The sequence below is a fragment of the Branchiostoma floridae genome, chromosome 7 (assembly GCF_000003815.2).
Source record: "Branchiostoma floridae strain S238N-H82 chromosome 7, Bfl_VNyyK, whole genome shotgun sequence".
NCBI classification, from domain to species: domain Eukaryota; kingdom Metazoa; phylum Chordata; class Leptocardii; order Amphioxiformes; family Branchiostomatidae; genus Branchiostoma; species Branchiostoma floridae.
Window position 1 is genome coordinate 2113645 of NC_049985.1, and position 21015 is coordinate 2134659.

General features: G+C 39.2%; 2 protein-coding genes across 2 annotated transcripts in view; both read left to right on the forward strand.

The window, feature by feature from the left end:
* LOC118419281 (kinase D-interacting substrate of 220 kDa B-like) overlaps positions 1–21015 on the forward strand; it is a 60005-nt gene that overhangs the window by 9241 nt on the left and 29749 nt on the right. Inside the window, exon 3 of the mRNA XM_035825628.1 lies at positions 8773–8871. Coding sequence (XP_035681521.1) covers positions 8773–8871 — 99 coding nt within the window. The remainder of the gene's footprint in view (positions 1–8772; positions 8872–21015) is intronic.
* On the forward strand, positions 14149–15897 carry LOC118418912 (toll-like receptor Tollo). Its single transcript, XM_035825051.1, has one exon. The coding sequence runs from the start codon at positions 14226–14228 to the stop codon at positions 15846–15848; it is 1623 nt and encodes a 540-aa protein (XP_035680944.1). The 5' UTR covers positions 14149–14225; the 3' UTR covers positions 15849–15897.

A 21015-nucleotide genomic window follows, 5' to 3' on the forward strand; every position in this document is an offset into this window, starting at 1 on the left:
TAGCAACATTGTGTTACAATGTTAGACATTGAGCTCGTGATCTTGTACCTATGTAAATGTCACTACAAGTACACGTCATGTTCAATTGCTGTAAGTGATAAAGTTTGTGGGGATTTAATTTCGTGTTGGTGGGAAAATGGAGTATTCATGGTGGTTTTGAGCTCGTGATAGTGCCATAATAATGTACTATAGCCACATCCTGTAAGGGAAAAATGTTTGCGGTGGTTTTGAGTTCGAGGTGAAGTGGCCTTGCGAAAACTGCGAACATAAAACCACTGCGAACATTTCCGCATTAACAGTAATGTATGTACTTCACATGGCCCTGGGCATATCCCCCATGGAGCCTAGCTCATACGTGTGTATCGTGTGTTTCGTGTTTGTTGTGAAAGGATGTGGGATTGCCAAGTCAGCCATGATTGAAATGTTGTCGCCCCAAATGGCACGACCCCAATGGCTTACGCTAAGTGGTAATGACGAACACATTAGAACATCAGTCGGTCCCAAGGTCGTAGAGGTCGTTGTAAATTATCACGTATTTTACAGACTGTCAAATTCTAAAGACAGGAAATCCCATTTCTGTTGTCTGCAAAATTATGGGTTGTCAGAATTTCCGTTTGTAATTTTTCGCAATTCCCTGCAAAAATGGAAGATTTGGGATGAAATTTGGTGGCGTTGCTGATAGGATCTAGCTCTAGATGTTCTAAAGACAGGAAATCCCTTTAATTTTTCTGTTATCTGCAAAATTATAGGTTGTCAGAATTTCCGTTTGTATTTTAACGCAATTCCCTGTAAAAATGGAAGATTTGGGACGAAAATTGGTTGTGTTGCTGAAAGGATCTAGCTCTAGATTGTATTTTTAGGATGTTCTAAAGAAAGGAAATCCCTTTTCTGTTGTCGGCAAAATTATAGGTTGTCAGAATTTCTGTTTGTAATTTAACGCAATTCCCTGCAAAAATGGAAGATTTGGGACAAAAGTTGGTGGCGTTGCTGAAAGGATCTAGCTCTAGATTGTTAAGGATGTTCTAAAGACAGGAAATCCCGTTTCTGTTGTCTGCAAAATTATGGGTTGTCAGAATTTCCATTTGCAATTTAACACAATTTCCTGCAAAAATGGAAGATTTGGGATGAAATTTGGTTATGTTGCTGAAAGGATCTAGCTCTAGATTGTTAAGGATGTTCTAAAGACAGGAAATCCCTTTTCTGTTGTCCGCAAAATTATAGGTTGTGAGAATTTCTGTTTGTAATTTTACGCAACGCCCTGCAAAAATGCAAGATTGGGGATAAAAATTGGTAGTGTTGCTGAAAGGATCCAGATACACATGTAATTATAGAGATTGTTGACCTGAATGTCTACTAACTCGTCATAAATGCATGCGAGCTCAGCAAAAGAGTTGTTTCATTAAAGCAGGACCCTGTAACTGCTACAGTTGAGCTTTGGGTGTCATATATAGAGTAGAAAATCTTTTTACTAATTTTGAGGCAAACTTCGGGTTTATGAAAAAGTTTGTAGCTACATGTAGTTAGAAAATAATAAATCCCTTATTGCTTTACTTGTTTGAAATTTAGAAATAAGCTAAAGAATTTCAGCTTCAAGTTTTTGTGACATTTTTCTTTATGTTGTGTACGCACATTTTTTCTTTGCATCTAGATCCTTAGGATAAGTGCACAGGGCACCAGTACTGCAACACCTATATATATATTTTCTCAAAAATGAATTTCGAGCCCCGACATGTACAATGTAGTTAATGAGATATTCCTACAGTCAGACCAGACTTTTATGGGGTCTGTCCACAGCCACTATTCCTTACATTGCCTACAGCATATAAGAACACACGCTGCTATCAATAAGGGTTACGCGGGTCAAACAATTGCCTCTCCAAATCAGACCGCCATCTTTTTATTGGTCTGCTGGATTTGATTGCCCCAGTTTTGGGCACTGCTGGCTGACATGTGAATATATTCATGACTGTCTTATCTGGCAGGAATAATAGACCACCAAAATACTGTAAATGGGTAAATCTTCATGGAGGTTTTATTACTTTTGGGGAGCATTTGCGAAACTGCCAGGCAGGGTTTTACTTTTAATGTAACGTTTACAAAAAAAAACCTTTACAAAAAAACTTGGCTTGAAGTTTGCAGCTTAGAGAAAAAGATACACCATGGAAAAGTGGACAGAAAAGTACCAAAAACATTCTCCTTTTTACAGTGAATTCTGCCCTTGGATTAATTTTGGTCATCTTTTGTCCTGGAAGTACATAAACTGATGTTGAGAAATAGAAGGGGCTAGACACTGGGGAAATCAAGTCCACTGCAATTGAAAGAAAGTACAATGTACCGGGTACATTGAAATTCATGGAATGCAAGGAAAATGCTATTTTTTTTGTAAAATATTTGCTAAAACTTCAAAGCTGATAAGAACCAAAAATACAATCAAGTACATGTACATTGTGTATGGCTTCATCATTGATATTTATGTAAAACATTTATTATGTGCTGTTAGAATTATAGCCTTATTTGAAATCAAATGCTGACAGTGTGCCACAATAATTGATAAGTAAAATATATTACACACTAGGAATTGATTGACTCAGTTTTAGACTTTGATCAGCATCCCTTTATCAAATTCTCATCAAGTGAACAGAAATTGAGTTCTAACTTATTACAAACTCAGTTAATGAGATCTCCAGCTGGAGACAAATCTACATGACATCGTAGTTTTTAGTCATACCTGGGCCACGGTAACATTCGATACAGGTATTTTGAACCGGATTATCATGTAACTTATATAGACCTTGGAATTGTATTGCACGGGCTTCCATTAGATAATTTAGAAATGCGAGATTTGGATGTTGAAATTGCTGTTAGCCTGTTACAATTTTTCGTTTGAGGACACCAAATTTTCTCAACTTTTGGCTCATTTTGCATCGAAACGTGTTTTCTCAGGTATGGCCTACCGGTACATGTACCGACTGCAAGGCGAAGTCACTCTCCCCACATGGCCATTGCTCCATAAATTATGCCTGGTGCTTAATGCTATTGACAGTTTTATGTCTGGCAGAGTCTGGAGCCGGCCGCCTGTGGTTTCTGCTATGATGATACTGTCTGCTTTACGAGCAATCCTGACAATATTGTTATTTATGGCCCTCAGGTTGGCGCCATTCTAACTACAGGGCTCGAAATACTGGGTGCATAAAATTATGCATTTTTTGTGTGCACCTAATATTTGACTTTAGGTGCACTGGTGCACTGGTGACCAGTAGATACTTGTAGGGTCATGCACAGAAACCTACCATTTTAGTTTTTACAAGTAATTAAAGTATACAGCAAATTTTTGACATTCACAAATGCAATTTTTGTTATAGTATGTCTATAATATTGTTCATTTTGTATCTTGTTCTATTATGAAGGTTAGCTATAGAATTAAGAGAGATAGTAATGATAGAATTTTAGATTTGGTTTTGCTGGCATTCTCACTTATCTATCTTATGCTGTGCACCCAATTTTTTTCTTTCTGTGTACCCATTACTACCTAAATCTTTAGGTTATTTGTCCCAGTACACCTTTTCCCCCTGAAATGAATTTCAAGCCCTGAAGCACTGAGATAGGCCAAAGCGGGGAGGTTTGGGTTTTTATATTGGAGATGCTTGCCTGGATAATGTTGGGATTTCTCCCTTTATTTAATGGGTGGTTACCCGGCAGTACCGAAGCAATATCTCTTGATCAGGAGATCGCTGAAGTTTGGGGGTTTGGCTGTTGGGTGATTGAGAGGATTTCAAACCGTATTGCTGGCGCCAGATATCATTGACGATTAATGGACACTAACATGGTGTCTGATTGTCTTGTAATCACAGACTGAGTCTTTTTATACTGGGTCAGTGTATTCAAAAAGCAAGCAATATGAAAGTAGACGCTAGGAAAATTTTTTAAATACTATATACATGTATAGAGTCAGCGGGGAATAAAAGACGATAAACTGGATAGTAAGTGTGTGAGTCAAACATACCCAAGACGATTACTCAGGACGGATAGAAAAGCTCAGGATCCAGGCCTATATGGACAGGTGGTCACTATAGACAGGATTCTGATGCTTGTGTCTTTTGGAAAAATTATCCAAGTGACCACCAATTGCAAGAAGTGGTCACATTTGCCAGGTGGTCCTTACATGTATGTAGAGGTGGTCACTTATACAGGTTTGACTGTAATGATAACTAGATTTTTTTTCATCTCAATGGTATCTGTGCATTATACATGAATTTTCTGTCATACCAGGCACAGGTTGCCATTTTTTCCTGCCAAGCATGTAAAAAAAGAGATTTGAAAGCTTTAATCCTACTGAAGAAAGATTAGTGGTCCAGAGTGTCCAGCCAAATGAGGGACCATTACGGTTTAATCCTGTGTGTCCTGAAATATCCATGATCTCTGCGCAGTGGAGGTGAAATATCGATCGTGTTCTCGGTAAATTGCCGTGCGGGAAGTGTGCCACATTAACGCCAGCCTGACATGGTTTGACTCACTCTGGGAGTAGGATGAATGCAAAGGAAATGCCATAAATGGGACCTCCATCTGTCTTTCAAATTTGTAGTTTGTATTGTTACCAAATAATATGGAAGGCCTAGGTTTATTGGTACTGCAAAAAGTACTGAGATCTTTGTATGGTCTTCTACATATATTAATTTGATGCTAACTATCTATGCTAGGATTACGATCACAGATTAGAGATTTGGCTTAAAAAATCTAAAACAACTCACAAAAAAGCAGCTGCAAGAAGACTACAAATAGTACAATACAAGCTTGGAATTATGAATCACCCACTGCACATTTTGAGCTGTACTCAGTAATACAATCATACGACAAGTCGTGGAAAGGAGGATTTATTATTAACAAGCACTTTACATCCCTTTTATTACCATTTAATCCTTTATAGTTTATAAATATTGCAGTTCAGTTTAGTGCTGAATATTACAGTACAAAGTCATCAGGTACATGTACAATGTAATCATGTGAAAAACTGTTATCTAGATCATGCAAGTCAACTATAATCTTCAATAGTCCTAGCACTTGTATTTTCATGCATGTCATTAGAACAAGTGATCGCAGCTTGAGCTTTGGAGAGGTGATTTTGTTAGGCAGGTATATTAACGTTACGAGCACTTAACATCCCTTTTATTGCCGTCTATTCCTTCATAGTTTATAAATATTGCAAAACAAGTAATCATGACTGTGAAAAACCGTTCCCATCCAAGATGCAGGTCAAAGATGACATTGTTTTTAACATGGTTTCATGTTTTTCAATAGTCCTAGCAAGCACTTGTATTTTCATGCATGTCATTATAACATGTGATCGCAGCTTGAGCACGTACATGTATGAGGGTGCAGAAGACGATTGCTGCATTTAGCAGCCTGATTTCCCTGTGATTGACAGCTCAATTGGACCACGAGGAACACGCTCAATCAGTGTTGGAGTCCGCCATGAATTATTGAGCAGGAGAATTAATGTCTCTTGGCAATTCATGCCACGCAAGATGAACAGGAATATATAATACCCTGGCCTGCTTTTCTCAGAGATTTTAGATTCTGATAATCTGTGCTTTTTCTTGTAAAAAAAGGGTTGCAAAGATGGGTTGTATTTAGTGCACCACAAGTTATCTATGTGTTAGTTGTAGAGGACATGGACCATCTTCAAGCTGGTAGAATCTTGGTCTTTGCTCTTGCTGTGTCTCATGTGATGTATTCTACCAGTCACTGCCCAATCTCGTCTTAAACTCAATAATACTTATTAATAGTCTTTAGCTGGTATGTTTGGTGTTTTTGTTCCTTTTTATATATGAATACTTTTCTTTCCCCAAAACTGCCCGGCTGGGCCCGGTTTGGAAATATGGCCCTAGCATACCTGAGATTGCCAAGTTTGTAGTCAGTATCCTCACAAACCATCCTGGGAATAAATCCTGTGCCTGTCGTGCAGGCTGACACTGCCTACAGGCCTAATGGTGTTGACATGCTCTACCTACCGCAGCGATGGTGTGACAGACAAGGTGACACAGCAGGAGATACAGACCTGTCTCAACATACGCATGAAATGTATTCTTGACACCAGCCTGTGACAAATTTTACACACCTGTGACACATGTACAGTCTAAACACCTGTTTCAAACACAATCAAAACACCTGTCTGCGACACATTGTAAACTCATGTATGAAATGTATTCCACACGCCTACTGTAGCGATACTGTGACAGACAAGGTGACACAGCAGGAGATACAGACAGATATGTGTCTTAGCACCTGTATGACAGGCATTCTAAACACCTGTCTGTAACACATACTTAACACCTGTCTATGACACATATCAATCACCTGAGACATATTCTAAACACCTGCTTCAAACACATTCCAAACACTTGTCTGTGACACATTGTAACGCCTGTCTGGAGTACATTCCCTTTAAGACCTGTTTGAAATACAATTTGAACATCTGTCTGAAAAGCACTTTAAACACCTGAATGAATCGCCCTTTCTTAATGCCTGCCTGAGGCACAATATAAACCTTTGTCTCAAAAGGGTTCTAAAACTTGATTGTGATGTATTCATAGAATCAGTTATCCACAATATAACGGAAGACTGTCTGTGACAAAGGATAGAGTTAAAGAATATATGGAGAGATTCATGAGCTATAATAATACTTCAGGATACCAGGCTCGGGTGGTCACTTGTTGTACAGGTATGGTGTCTGACACTGAAATGCCCTTAAGACAAGGGTATTTCAAGGAAAGTACCTGAGAATGCTTGAAGGAAACATATTTATATTCCTCCCATGTCCTCCATGTGCTTTGGAGACTTTTGCCTCCCGTGATTGAAAATCAATGATGATGAAGGCCCATAATTGCCCGTGGAGTCTCTCCAGCGACTGTTATCAAGGCCAAGTTGTCATGTTCGATTTCCTCCCTTGGTGAACTACGTCTTATTAGACGGCAACTGGATTCTGTTTTACATGTTGCTTTGGTGGACTCAATGTCAAGAGATCAAGTGAAAATGGATAATAAAGAACTTGTACATCCAATCATTATCAAGGCCAAGTTGTCCTGTTCGATTTTCTCGGCTAGGTGAACTAAGTCTTATTAGATAGCAACTGGGTTCTGCTGTACATGTACTATGATGTAGAGAAGGTGGACTCAATGACGATTGTCAAGAGATCAAGTGAAAATGGATAATAAAGGACTTGTACATGATTATGTCTTGCCTGTAAAGTAGTAGTAGTAGTAGGCATCCATCCATCTCTAAAGATGATGGTAGCACTCTGGATTAAGGCGCTTTGCAAGCTTTTAAACCAATGGGATTAAAAAGAAAAACTTGAATTGTGCCTTGAAACAGTGTATAATTATATTTTATTTGTATACAATAATAATAATAATAATAATAATAATCATGTGGTGTATTTTGCCAGCCAGTAGGTACCCCAAGTATGAGTAATGAGGCTGTTTAACGTGGTCGAGGCACAGTACATGTATGTCATGGTTTAGGGTTTATAATCAGACAAAATAGGCCATTAATGATCCCGATCAAAGACCCAGTCAACAGAAACTTCAATCGAGATCTCTTCTGCCATATCATGATGATAATGATGATGATAATGATGATGCTGATTGTTTCTAATATTGCAAACTCTGCACTGACAAAGCTGGTACATGTATATTTTTGAAGGAGAATACAAAGTAGCTTATAAAATTGTCTCATCTGTCTTGTAGTAAATCCTCAGACTAGACCTAGAGCTCTTTCTGCCAATCCCCCTGCTCAACCACCTCTCTCATTCCAGCATTGCTCTCTTAGTCTTAGTCTTATAGGTGTATCTTAGATCCTACAGACTTTACCAGTAATATTCCCCATTGGCCATGACAGACTTATCTGCACTGTGCATCTTCAATCGTTTTCCATTTATCATAACCCACTGTTTTGACAGGTTTTGTTGCACCCGTATAGACATTTTCCACTTGTGAGGATGAAAACAACCTTTACTCTAAACGTTTGCACGTAATAGGGAACCTTAATAACGACTTAGTCTCCTTGGAAACCTGGCAAAACATGTCAAGTCCAATAAAAGTGTTAGTTCGCAGGCTCTTCTTCTTATGCAGGAAGGAAAGGCTTGGCAGCAGTTAGTTATCTCTTGTATTCATCGGGTTCTGCTTTACGTCAAACATGTACATTTGACACTGACAGTCCTGTCAACAGAGGGAGATAGACTTGTTTTACTGGTAATGATTGAATACATTGCATGGGGGAAGGCCACTCAGACTGAACTTGATTATGAAATACTTTCCAAGCAGAGGTTAGGCTGGTACTAAGTAGTTGGATTAGCAGACAGAAAGAAAACTTGACAAGAAAGAAGTCCCCACAAAAATTCATAAAGCACCATCAAAAACAAGCCAGAGCCTAATTCTGCTTGGAGAATTCTGAATGAAAAGTTTTTACTATTCAGGCAATTATCAAATGTTTTTTGTCTGACTTACACCGTGCTAAAATTGAACAGCAACAAGCAGACTTGAATGTGATTAAACTCCACTTGACTAGCAAAATTCATTCAACATTGACATAATGTTCTAGCCTGATGTATTGTTTGCCAAATACAGTATGGAAAAACAATTCATACTTTTCAGACAGCATCTGTTGTCTTTTGTCAGTCTAGGAGTCATAAAACCAGTTGCTAGAGTAGCTTAAGTATTGTGTATATTATCACCTGGATGTGTAACCTTCATTGACATACTTTTCCATATTGTGCAGAATGGCCAGACAGCGCTGATGCTGGCTGCAGAACACGGACAGCTGGAGATGGTGCAGGAGCTCATCACCAGGGGGGCAGACGTACATGTGGAGGATGAGGTACATTTGTTTTTTATTTACAAAATACAGTTCAACCTGTTCCTGCAACCACCTGGCGCAGGCAACCACCTGCCGTCAGATGACACATTGAAACCCAACAACTACTTTTTGCAGTCCCAAAAATTCACCCCCAAAAATGAAAATAATACAAAAAGCCTGTTTCTTTCTTCTCCTTCTAACCAAGATTACCATACCATGCATCAATCATTCCAGCTAACCAACGAACTTGTCATGATCAGGAGCAACCACCAGTCCTCAGCACCCATTTTTGCTCAGTCCCTGTAGTGGTTGCTTAGAACAGGTTTGACTGTAGGTAAACAAATAAGTATTACCACTTAACGTGGCAAGTGATGGGAAGTTTTGGCTCTTCACTCTAAATTGAAACTTTCTGATATTACAATTTGTTAAAACCAGTTTGGGTTTAAACTACTACTTACAAATACATGAAACTTAGCGATATTGCAAGTTTTTTTGTTGGTATGAGACTATAACCAGTATTTGTTTAAACCACTACTTATTTTGCCTGTGTGTGGAGGGGGGTGTGTGTGTGTGTGTGTGTAGACAGCGTAACTTGAGAAGTGATGTAGGGATTGTCATAATATCTGGTCATCATCATCATCATCATGGCAGGGTATTATCACTCTTTTCTCTGAGGAACCCCTCCCTTGAGCTATTCCAGACTCGTCTGCATCTTGCAGTCTGTGGCCTAGGTGTTTCTGTAGGTTGTCTCTTCACCTGGTGCATGGCCTCCCTTTACGTCTTCTCCATTCTCTGGGAGTCCACTCCGTGACTCGAAGCATCCACCTGTTGTCCTGTAGCCTCGCTACGTGTCCAGCCCAGCGGTGTTTAGCTGTGTTTACTGCTGTGATGATGTCTGTAACTCCTGTCTGGAGTCGGATCCAGGAGTTTCTTTTTCTGTCACGGAGTGTGATGCCTAGCATTACCCATTCCATCTTCCTCTGTGCAACTCTGAGCATCTCCATTTGTGTAGTGGTTAGTGCCCATGTCTCACTACCATAGGTCATCACTGGGAGGATGTACTGGTTAAAAACCTTCCTCTTAAGTCCTATACTCGCCTTCTGGCTTTTCATGATGTTGTCCACTTTTCCAAAAGCTGCCCATCCCAGTGTGATACGTCTCTTGATCTCTGGCAGGAGACTTCCATCTTCTGACACTTTTCTTCCAAGGTAGATGTAGCTTTTAACCTGCTCTACTCCTTCCCCACTTATCACTACTGGAGCTTTGTCTGCATGTTTGTTGTACATCACCTTGGTCTTCCCTAGGTGCATGTCGAGGCCTACTGGCTTGCCTGCATCATAGATGTCTTGTTACTAGCATTTCTTCCAGTTCTTGTGGTGATGTTGCCACTAGGATAATGTCATCTGCGAATAGGAGATGTGACAGGTATTCACCATCGATGTTTATCCCTCTTCCCTCCCAGTTAATCTTATTGATGACGGCATCCTGGAGACTGGCTGTGAAGAGTTTAGCAGAGATATTGTCACCTTGCCTTGCTCCTCTTTCCAGTTTGATCTTATCACTGTCTTTATGGAGTCTTAGGGTGGATGTTGCTCCATGGTATAGATCCCGTATAAGAGTGATGATTTCTGGGTCAACTCCTTGGTGTTCGAGTGCTGTAAATATCGGCTGGAATTCGATGGAGTCGAACGCCTTTTCATAGTCCACGAATGCAAAGCAGAGTGGAATTTTGTATTCATTGGCCTTTTTCTGGAGTTGGCTGACAACTTGAATGTGGTCAATGGTGGAGAATTTAGACCTAAATCCAGCTTGTTCCCGTGTTATGTGTTGGTCTAGAGTTTTCATCATTCTCCGAAGAAGGATTTGCGAAAAGACTTTGTAGATCACTGACAACAGACTGATTGGACGGTAGTTTTTATGTCATTTGTGTCGCCCTTCTTGTGGATGAGAACAATAGATGCATTTTTCCAAGCAGTTGGAACTTTCCCCTCCCTCAGGCATTTGTTGAAGATCTGTGTGAACTTGTTTACAAGGGCTTCTCCTCCAGCCTTCAGGATGCCTGCTGTAATGTTGTCATCCCCTGGGGCTTTGTTCAACTTTAAACGTTGTATAGCAGCTCTTACCTCAGATGGTATGATTGGAGGTGTTTGTTCTGTAGTTTGTTCATTATTAGTTGTATTTCCTGCGGTGTTAGATGTTTGTCTTGTGCTGTACAGGTTTGCGTAGAATTCCTCACACCTTTTTACCATTCTGTCAAGGTCGTGGATCAGTGTACCATCTTCTTTCTTGAGAGTCGTCATCTTATTCCTGCCAAGGACTTGTTTCTTTCTGACAGACTTCAGTCCTCTGGAGGCTTCCAGTGCTTCTAGCTGCTGGTTCTCATTATAGGCTGTAATCTCTCGTGCCATGTTCTTTCTAATAGTCTTGCAGATATCTGGTATGTGTATCCAAAGAACGACTTCAAGGTCAATTCCATTCATGGGCCCTCTGGAAGATGTTATATAAAGATAAATACTACACAATTTCATTCTACTTTTTTCGATCAACTGCTGATATTAATGACTGATGTTAATGACTGACTTTTTAAAATTTGGTGTTTCCATTGCCATAGTTCATTGCCAGTTCCCATAATTACAGAATGAACAACCAAATCTAAACCATGTACAAATGTACATGTGTGTATACCTCGGGGTGGGTCCCTAAAAAAACAAGAATACATATTCTACAAAATGTACATCGACATAGTGGTTACCCCCCAAATAGCCCCTCCTGGGGCAACTTGGGGGGGGGGGTATGGTTTTGATGACTCTTCTTGAAGTATTGCATGTGTGTTAGAAAACAAGTACTCCTTTACAATAATATTATGCAGCAGTGGTAACCTCTACCTGGCACATATCGTGTTGGACAAGTTTTAGGGTGACCTTGAACATGTGAGGTCAGATATCAACACATACAACTGTACATATACAACATGTAGCAGCTGATCATGGCAAACACCATGTTCAGCTGCTATATAATGGCATAACACTTGTCTCAATAGGCTTACCGGTAAGTCTTAACAACATAATAGCGAATCTTGTGAAATTGTTCCCAGAATTTGTCAACATACAGTTTTCCCTAATCACATGATCTGAAGCTTTACCTTCATGATTAGAACTTAACCTAACCATTGTATTTGCACAAATGTCACTGCTGACGCAATTGTGTAACTATGGTTAAGATTTAATTGACCCTTCCTCAGGGCATGAATTTTCTTAAGTTGAACAGCCAGAATGTGAGATCTCAGTGTGCGAGTGGATCTCAGCTAGAGCACATTTTTCAGAACCATTTCTTTCAAGGTACCATTTCACCTTGTCATGCCCAGACTGCGTTTACTTGTTACTTGTTGAAGTTATTTGATTCTGGCTACATTTTGGATGTACAATATCTTAGGGTAATTTTGCAAGGGTTAACTTAAGTTTGGGGCAATGGAATTCATGGCTATGGGAGGGTGGCTGGCAAGGAAAGACATTTAAACAGCGCTTATTTGTGTGTTTGTTGGAATAAGCAAGGGCTATTTTGAACCTGGCATCTTTGTACTCTCTCCATTTTTCTTTATTTTCATAGACATTTTGTACCCATCTTCATTTGTAGGAGGCATCAAGATACAAGAAACATGTTTGGAGTTCTACTTATCTTTGTGACCTTGGGCATTTGTGCTATCAGTCTTGACATCACAACAGACACACCCACAACTGGTCCTGTCCAAAACAATGGTTCCCAGCCCCCGCTATTGTGTGATTACACGGACTCAAGATACTATACGACATTAGTCTTTCAGCTGTCCTGCAATTGCCCGGATATTTTCAGCCTGACCAGTTCACAGGACCGTCTCTTTGTGTCCAATTACCTTATCAGTGCTCCGGAACTTACTGAATTTTCTGTGAGGTGCTCAGTCAAGTCCTTAATTTCTCCAAGTAGGCTGTTCAACATGCTCCCAGCATCTGTAAAGACAGTGAGGATTTATGACTGCTTCCAACGGTTTATCTTGAAGGATGTGTTCTCCGGAATGTCCCATGTGGAGGATTTGGACATAACTAACACTGTTGGTTATTATCGACAACATAATCCTGCCATATTTACTGACAATGGAACATATACAACTAATTTACCAATTGAACTTCACCCCATGCTGTTTTTCTCCGTACCCCAGCTAAAATCGCTCTCTATGCTTAGATTACAAGTTGATAGATTTCCAGAAGCTCTCTGTCAAGGAGTAAATGGAACATATCCTCTGCAACACTTACAGAGTCTTGGCCTAGAATATAACAGAATTGCATATCTTAAACCAGAACACTTACAGCACCTACCAAACTTACGATTCTTGAACGTGGCATACAATATCATCACAAATTGTTCAGCGTCATTTCCATTCCTACCCAGTCTGCATGCACTCAACCTAGCTTCAAACCATATCTATACTTTGGAAGGTTCACCCTTTCAAAATCTCAGTAATCTACAGACACTAGTGCTGTCAAGACAATTTGCAGAAGAAGGTCATGTGTCTAAGTATAAAGGAACCAACAATGTAGGTGCCATGAAGTCAGTTTTCCCCACTTCTTTTCTTGGACTATCGGAATTGAAATCTCTTACATTGGGACTGAGCTACATTAAGTTTATTCCAAATGGTACCTTTAAAGATTTAGTAAAATTGGAACAACTCAACATCTCTGATGGGCTTATAGATCATATTGGAGAGTCAGCATTTCAGGAATTGGGTGTCTTAAAGTTTTTGGACTTGAGTTATAACAACTTAAGTACAATCCATCCCTCACTTTTCGCTAGTCTTAGATCGCTTCTCTTTCTTTTTCTTCAAGGCAATGTTCTTAGATATCTTTCTCGATCAACATTTGAAAACACGCCTTATTTGCAAATTTTGAACTTGGGGAACAACCGCTTAACAGCATTAACACCTGAAACACTCACTCCTCTACTAAGCTTAAGAACATTAGATTTGCATGGAAACCAGCTAGACACTCTTGAAAGCGTGTTTTCTGGCATTATGCCCACCTTTTGTGAGAAAATTGACGCATCTTATAACAATGTAAAAGCATTGGATCTCTCTTCATTGGAGAATCTTGGTGTCCTTGCATATAGCAAAACTATAAATTATTGTAGACCTATCTCACAACAACCTGGAGATTTTTTACACCACAATGGTTTACATGTCTCCAGATGCACTAACCCTGTCCCTGAATCTCGACGTAAGGTGGAACGCATTCACTTCACTGCCATTTGAGCTAGCATCATACAGTTCTTTTAACAGATCAAGGATATCAGTTTGGTTTCAAGATGATTTGGGTATCAACCATAAAAGTGGAGATATCTCTCTCCTAATGACATCAAACCCCATAGTCTGTGACTGTGGGCTGTACGAGCTGATGCTGAACTTGGATGTGGCCAAACAAGGTGCCCTTTTCACAAAAACGGATTTCCGAGATATGGAATGTGCATTTCCCGATGCGCTCAGTGGTAGAAGGGTGGTAGATCTCAAACCTTCAGAGCTGTGGTGCTCAGAGGAGTGCTACAAGCGGCCACACTATTTCTGTTCCTGCTATGAGCATGCAGGTAAGCTGTTTATGTCCCATCTGGCCCCTTTTTGTAAGCTAGAACGAATGGCCTGTCCGTCAGAATGTTCGTGCTCCTTCCAAGGGCAGCTGCATTCGTCTACTGCTCCTTACAATGAGAAAGTGAATTGTGCCTGGAGGAACTTGTCTTCTATCCCAGATGACATTTCAAATGTCACAATAATCCTTCATTTGGAAGGGAATCAGTTGATCGTCATCAGTCAAGCCGTTCTTCCCCAACTTTTGATGATACGAGAACTTTACTTAAATGACAATAACATCTCATATGTTGGCGATCAGGCTTTCAAAAACTTACTCTCACTTGAAATCCTTCGGCTCGATGGAAACAACATCTCTGAGTTAAACAGCACGGTTTTTAAGTCCCTCTCTAATCTTCGTGAACTGTACCTAAATCATTCTGGTGTACAGTATCTAGCAGCTGATATGTTCCAAGACCTTGCAAGCTTACAAGAACTACACTTGGAGAACAACTGGCTACAGTCCCTGCCTGAAAACATGTTTGATGGTTTGAAAAAGCTGCGATCACTCAGCATTCATGGCAATCCGCTCCACTGTGAGTGTGATGTCCTGTGGTTCACAAACTGGCTGCGGAGTAGAGAGTCCTTTTTGTCTCAAGGACATAACGTGAGCTGCTTAGTAAATACAAAAGTAAAGCGGGATATTTTGAGTTTGTCGTCTGCACAACTTGACTGCAATGGCCTACAGGCCGCCCAAGCACGAACTAGGCTCATTGTAGGCCTGTCAATCCCGTTGGTTCTTGTGACGATCATTTTGGTTTGTGTGATCATCATCGTGAAACGAAAGGAAGACATCCAAGTCTACCTGTATGCCAGGTATGGATGGCGTTTCCAAGAAGAAGAAGAAGACGAAGACAAGGAGTATGACGCCTTCTTATCGTACAGTCAGCACGACTTAGACGTGGTAATGCACGACGTCTTGCCAGCACTCGAGAACAGGGAGCCGCCGTATCGCGTCTGTTTGCACCACCGCGACTTCCTCCCGGGTATCCCGATAGCAGAGAACATCGCAAACGCTGTAAACTCGAGCAAGAGAACGATCATTCTTCTGTCCAACAACTTCTTGGAGAGTGACTGGTGTCAGTTTGAATTCCAGGCTGCGCATGCGCAAATGCTGCAGGACAGGGCTAATCGCGTGATTGTGGTTTTACTGGATGACGTCCCCGCCGAAAACGCTCCTCCGGACATTCAGCATTACCTGAACACGAACACGTACCTGAAGTGGGGGGACGAGCGCTTCTGGGAACGGCTGATATACGTCATGCCGCGTCCAAGACAGCATGCGCAAGACATGGATGCGCAAAACATGGACGGGGATCAGCTAGTCTTGGTTGAGCTGGACCACAATGGGTGACCCCCATTGACCTCATTTTGCACAGCGACAGAAATGTCAAACAAACTAAGTATAACTGCCAGCCTATAGCTACTGTTCAGATCTTACATGTTGGTTGAGTCCCGCCATCTTTTTATTGAGAAATAATCACCACCAAATTCAATATGGCTGACAGTTGATGAGAGTGCTTAATTTGATAACTTCATTTTTGGAGTGGAAAGTGGTAATATGCATCTGTCAGTGAGAACATTTTTTTGGGTACTTGCGAGATGTATATTCTGTACAAAAGTTATGTAGATACATTTGTACGTGTATTCTATGTTATATAATCTTGATAGAAGCTGTATAAAACGATCTTAAAATGACTACTAGAAATTCTGAAATATAGCATAGTAATGAGTAAAAGTAAAGTCAATTCTGAATTTTTATTTGCTGACTTTTTATTATATAATGACTACTACATGTAGCATGTAAAAACATTGTGATGATTATGGATAATGATTTGGCAATTCTGTTATTCTGACTTTTATAATTTTATACATTTAATGTGCATTATGTATCAAATTAATCAGATATGGCAAATTCAATGTATTATCTATATTAACCATAATTTGGTGTAATCAATAAGGTGAAGACATAGGTGATGGCTACATAATGAATCATGTAAAAAATCCCATTTTGTGGTATGGATTAAAAGTTATTTCACAGACTTTTGAAGCAGCATCTTTTTTTTTTAAACCGCATGGGCCGATTTTGTTTGAAACTTTGAATAGTGAAAGCAGATAAATCATATTACAGATTTGTTACGAGACGTTTGACTGAGACCAGGTTTACCCACCTAAACCACAGTACATGTGCCCTGGGACTGTCACACCTGATGAGACAACAGTCTACATGACTGGGGGGTGACTCAGTAATGAACTTGAACTTCCATTTTACACATGTATGTAACCTATAGCACACAACTGTTAGTGTTACAATGCTGCTTAAGTCTAAGGAAGAAATTTAAACATATGATTACATGATACATGTATGATGTTTCTTGGTCTTACACTTAGGAATATCATACTACTAGGCCAGGATTATAAAAAATGGCAGCCTATAATGTTGTACATGAACAAATATCATGTATACATGTAGGTACAATGTAGTACATATAGGTGTGCTCAACTGATGAGAATTCTCTGAGATTAAAAAAAAATGATACTGAAATGGAACATCAACATGAAAAGATATCAGATTGGAAAGTTTGTAGAATCTACCTTGGTATAGATTATTAATAGTACTACGCTTGCAAAACAGAAATATGCACAACTAATAAAAGAAGACTTTTTCAAATATATAATGACATCAGTTAACTATGATTTGATCGATGAACTTTGTAAGTTCGTCTTCACATGTTTTAAGAAGAGGGAGGAAGCATGTAGAAATATAGTCGTAAGTAGAACATAGAATAGCTTACTTATCAGACTCTTTGTATGCGACTTACTGCATTTAGCCCTAGGAGTACATGAATATGCAATAAACTTCATTGTCATTGTCATTGGTATACTGTCTACATTTGTATACTATAATAAGAAAACGAATTTTATGAATTGTACTAAGTTGTAGTCAAATTAGCAAGCCATCAAAAGCATGCTGAATTTTTGGAAAGAAATGGCCCAAAACAAGAATATAAGTCGACTTGGCCTAAGTTAGAATCGAAAATCAGAAAAAGGATTTTATACCCATCTGCTGATGAGACATAAATACGCTTGTCAAGTTCAACCTTTCAAAAAGTCGGTTCATCATGACAAGAATTAATCTGGTTCCTGATGAGACACAGTCAGGTACATCTGTGCTCCCCTGACGTTGCATCCCTGGTGGGGAAATAGGAGAGCCTTCTGTGATTGGAATATTGTCAACATGTTGTATCGGCCGTGAGCTGCATATTCATGACCATGTTGAACATGTGGCATTGAGAATTTTTGAAACTACTGCAAATGCAGAAACTTTAGCAGTCACCGTTGTTTATTGTTCGCGGTTTTCGCGGTGGCCGTTTCACTGCAAATTTAAAACCACCGCAAACATTTTTTCCGTAACAGTAAGAGACTGCAGTGCATGGTGCTACCGCGAACTTAAAACCACCGCGAAAAGTCCTTTTTCCCGCTACCACAAAATTAAATCCCCGCGAACTTAAATGCATTTACAGTATATGGAAATAGGTGACTAGGTTATCTTATGCTAAACCTTTAGTTTTAATTCTTATGTTGACTCCCCTCAAAATAACATTTTCTGCTGATGGTGAGTAGAAGAAATACAATGTCAAAGACATATAGAAGAAGAGGTTTTATTCAAAACATTTTGATACAGCATGTAGCATGTAAGAGAAGTGTATGATTTATGCCAGCAGGAGCATGACCTTGAAGTTGGTAGCCTTCACAATACAATGTACAATGTAAATAGAAATTATGGGTTTGAAGTGAGTCAGATCATACCGCACTAAAACTACCATACATGTAGATGCGCATGTATAATGTGTGCGCTGTTTCCTGGAAATCCAGCTCACAGGGGCCAAATCAATAAGATACATGTACAGGGCTCGAAATACCAGCTGCATATGCAGGTTAGTGCAGGTGAAATGGAGCTATGCAGGTATTTCTGATGTCTACCTGCACCTAGCCTGCACTGGTCCATGTACTGGGTTTTATACATAAATCTCCTATAATGTACAATGTAGGTGTATAAAGATTGTTATCTGTTACCACCTATAAGGTATAAAAGAAAATATATCAATGGTTCCTGACCAATTTTAGTATGATACGTACTTCCTAAATTCAGAGCGGTACAGGTAAAGTTTGTCTGGTGCAGGTAATTTTCAATGTTACCTGCACCAGTGTAGTATTAAGTATTTTGAGCCCTGTGTACAATGTGAATGTAAAAGCAATGAACCATTTTATTACACTGTTTAGAAAAGCACGCAAGATGAAAAGCTGCAATAATGACTTTAATCAAAGACAGCCAAATATGATTTGTAAAACAATAGCCTTAATATGAACTTACACAAAGCCTCACTATGAGCTCTGATTGCGATGCATGCATTATCTGGATAATACGTTCCTGATAATGATTGTTCCCTAAAGTCCCAGAATCAGACAAGGGAAATCAGTGCAGTGTGCTATACAATACATTGTACAGAAAGTGGGCAAACACACAAAGGTTTCTTTGGTACATTGTGTTCCTAAGTTGTTTTTTTCATTCAACCAAACCTGTACATCTAAGAATACATACTAGCATGATTCCAAACGATGATAATCATTGTACAAATATTATACACTTATAAAGAGGGCAAGAGTACTTGAGGCTAAAGTGTGATAAAACCATAGTGCATGCTTTTGTTTTCAGACATTTTGGATTCATTCGGCAAGATGTCAAGATAAAAACAGAAGGCTAGAAGCAAACTTCAATCTGACTTATTCCCTTGCCAAAACTGTGTGTACCATTAGAAACAGACTTTCCCCTCAGATTTTTTTGTTTTCATGTCGATCTACCTAATCAGTTATTCTGAATCCCAGGACCAACAAGTGAAATTGGTGCTGCCTTATGCATTATTCTCAAGGCATCCTGGTATACATTGTACCTGTTCAAAGTTGTCAGAACACTTAGGTTTGAATGTGTGACCAGCATCCAAATGCTTCAGGTCAAATCACACAGGCTTGAAGACCTGCTGTGCAGCATTTCCATATCTAATGCTGCATGAATAGTGGATATGAGTCACTGAAAGTGAAAGCTTTCTATCATGTATTCCAAAGCATTCAGAAAAATCACCCATCAATTTGAAAGCATTTTAAAGGTTTTAAAAGATACATTCCAGCAAGAATTTTAAACCTTTGTTTTGTCTAAAAAAACATTCTTTTCTCTTAATTAGTTTTTCTTTGGAGCCAGGACAATTATCAATGTGATGATCAACAGTAGGGTTGTTACTTTAGACCTTACAAAAATCACTCAGTACTTTTGTTGTAGTAACATGATTGTTCTGTAAAATGTATGATCTTATATTTAATGCAGCAGACTTTGTTCCTGTGTGTGTATCTTATACATTAGCCACTATGTAATATCTACACTATGTGTGGTCCACTTGAGCAGATCAGAAGAAATACTAGAAATACAAAGTTGACAGATCTCAGTGAATATACATTTTGCATTGCCATTCAAAGATCACAGGCTGTAGTTGCAGATAAGAGAAGTTCTGCTGTCTCACATTTCACAGTCTATAAAACAAATGAAGATGAAGTGTATAGAACAGTCATATCTCCTCATGTAATAAAAGAAATAAAATATGAGGAATGGACTCAATGGTAAGGGAGGCGAGACAGTACTGGTAAATTTATTGAGAAATTTATGAAGTGGAAAATTGGTCTTGAGTGGCGTGATGAAGCTTGAGTGTTAATTGGTTGAGTAATCGGTTAATGAATTTGCACATGTAGGTAGCAATACTGTATCTTTATAGCACACTTAGTAGTCTAGCATTCAATGGTAAGAGAAACTAGACAATAAATTTATTGAGAAATTTATGAAGTGGAAAATTGTTCTTGAGTGGCGTGAGGATGCTTGAGTGTTAATTGGTTGAGTAATCGCTTATGAATTTTTACATGTAGGTAGCAATACTGGCCATTACTGCGTTTTTGTTGCAAGCTAATGTGATACATCACCTGAATCATTTCTTGTATTCAGGCATTGCTCATCTACCTTCTAGTGAAAATGTCACTTATTCTTCTACGTTGCTTGAAAGATCAATATATTACCTCTAAAATGCAAGTGAAAATGTTACTCTACTAGTACTACATCTATGCATGATAGAACATAATTATCTTTAAAATGCATTTCATGCTTCTTATTCTTGGTCACAGACAATTCGTCAGCATTATATTAAAAGCTAGACAAAAATATATTTTTTCATGAAGGTATTCAGAAGGACAGAAGGATGGTTGGAATTGTTGCTTTGTGATTAATGTGACCTTAGGCCACACCAATTTAGTTTCTGGGTTTGTGGATAATGAAATATAATGCTAAAATGAAAATTACAACATGTACATGACAAATCAAAAGATCAGAAAGGAAACATGTGTACCTTGGTACACAAAGTAACCCTCTGTTTGCCTGCATGTAATGCAGGTTTGGTTTTCGGTAGCGTGGGAATTTTTGGAAG

Excerpts from the sequence above, each read along its gene's own strand:
- LOC118418912 (XM_035825051.1), top strand. The coding sequence starts at position 14,226 with ATGACATCAAACCCCATAGTCTGTGACTGTGGGCTGTACGAGCTGATG.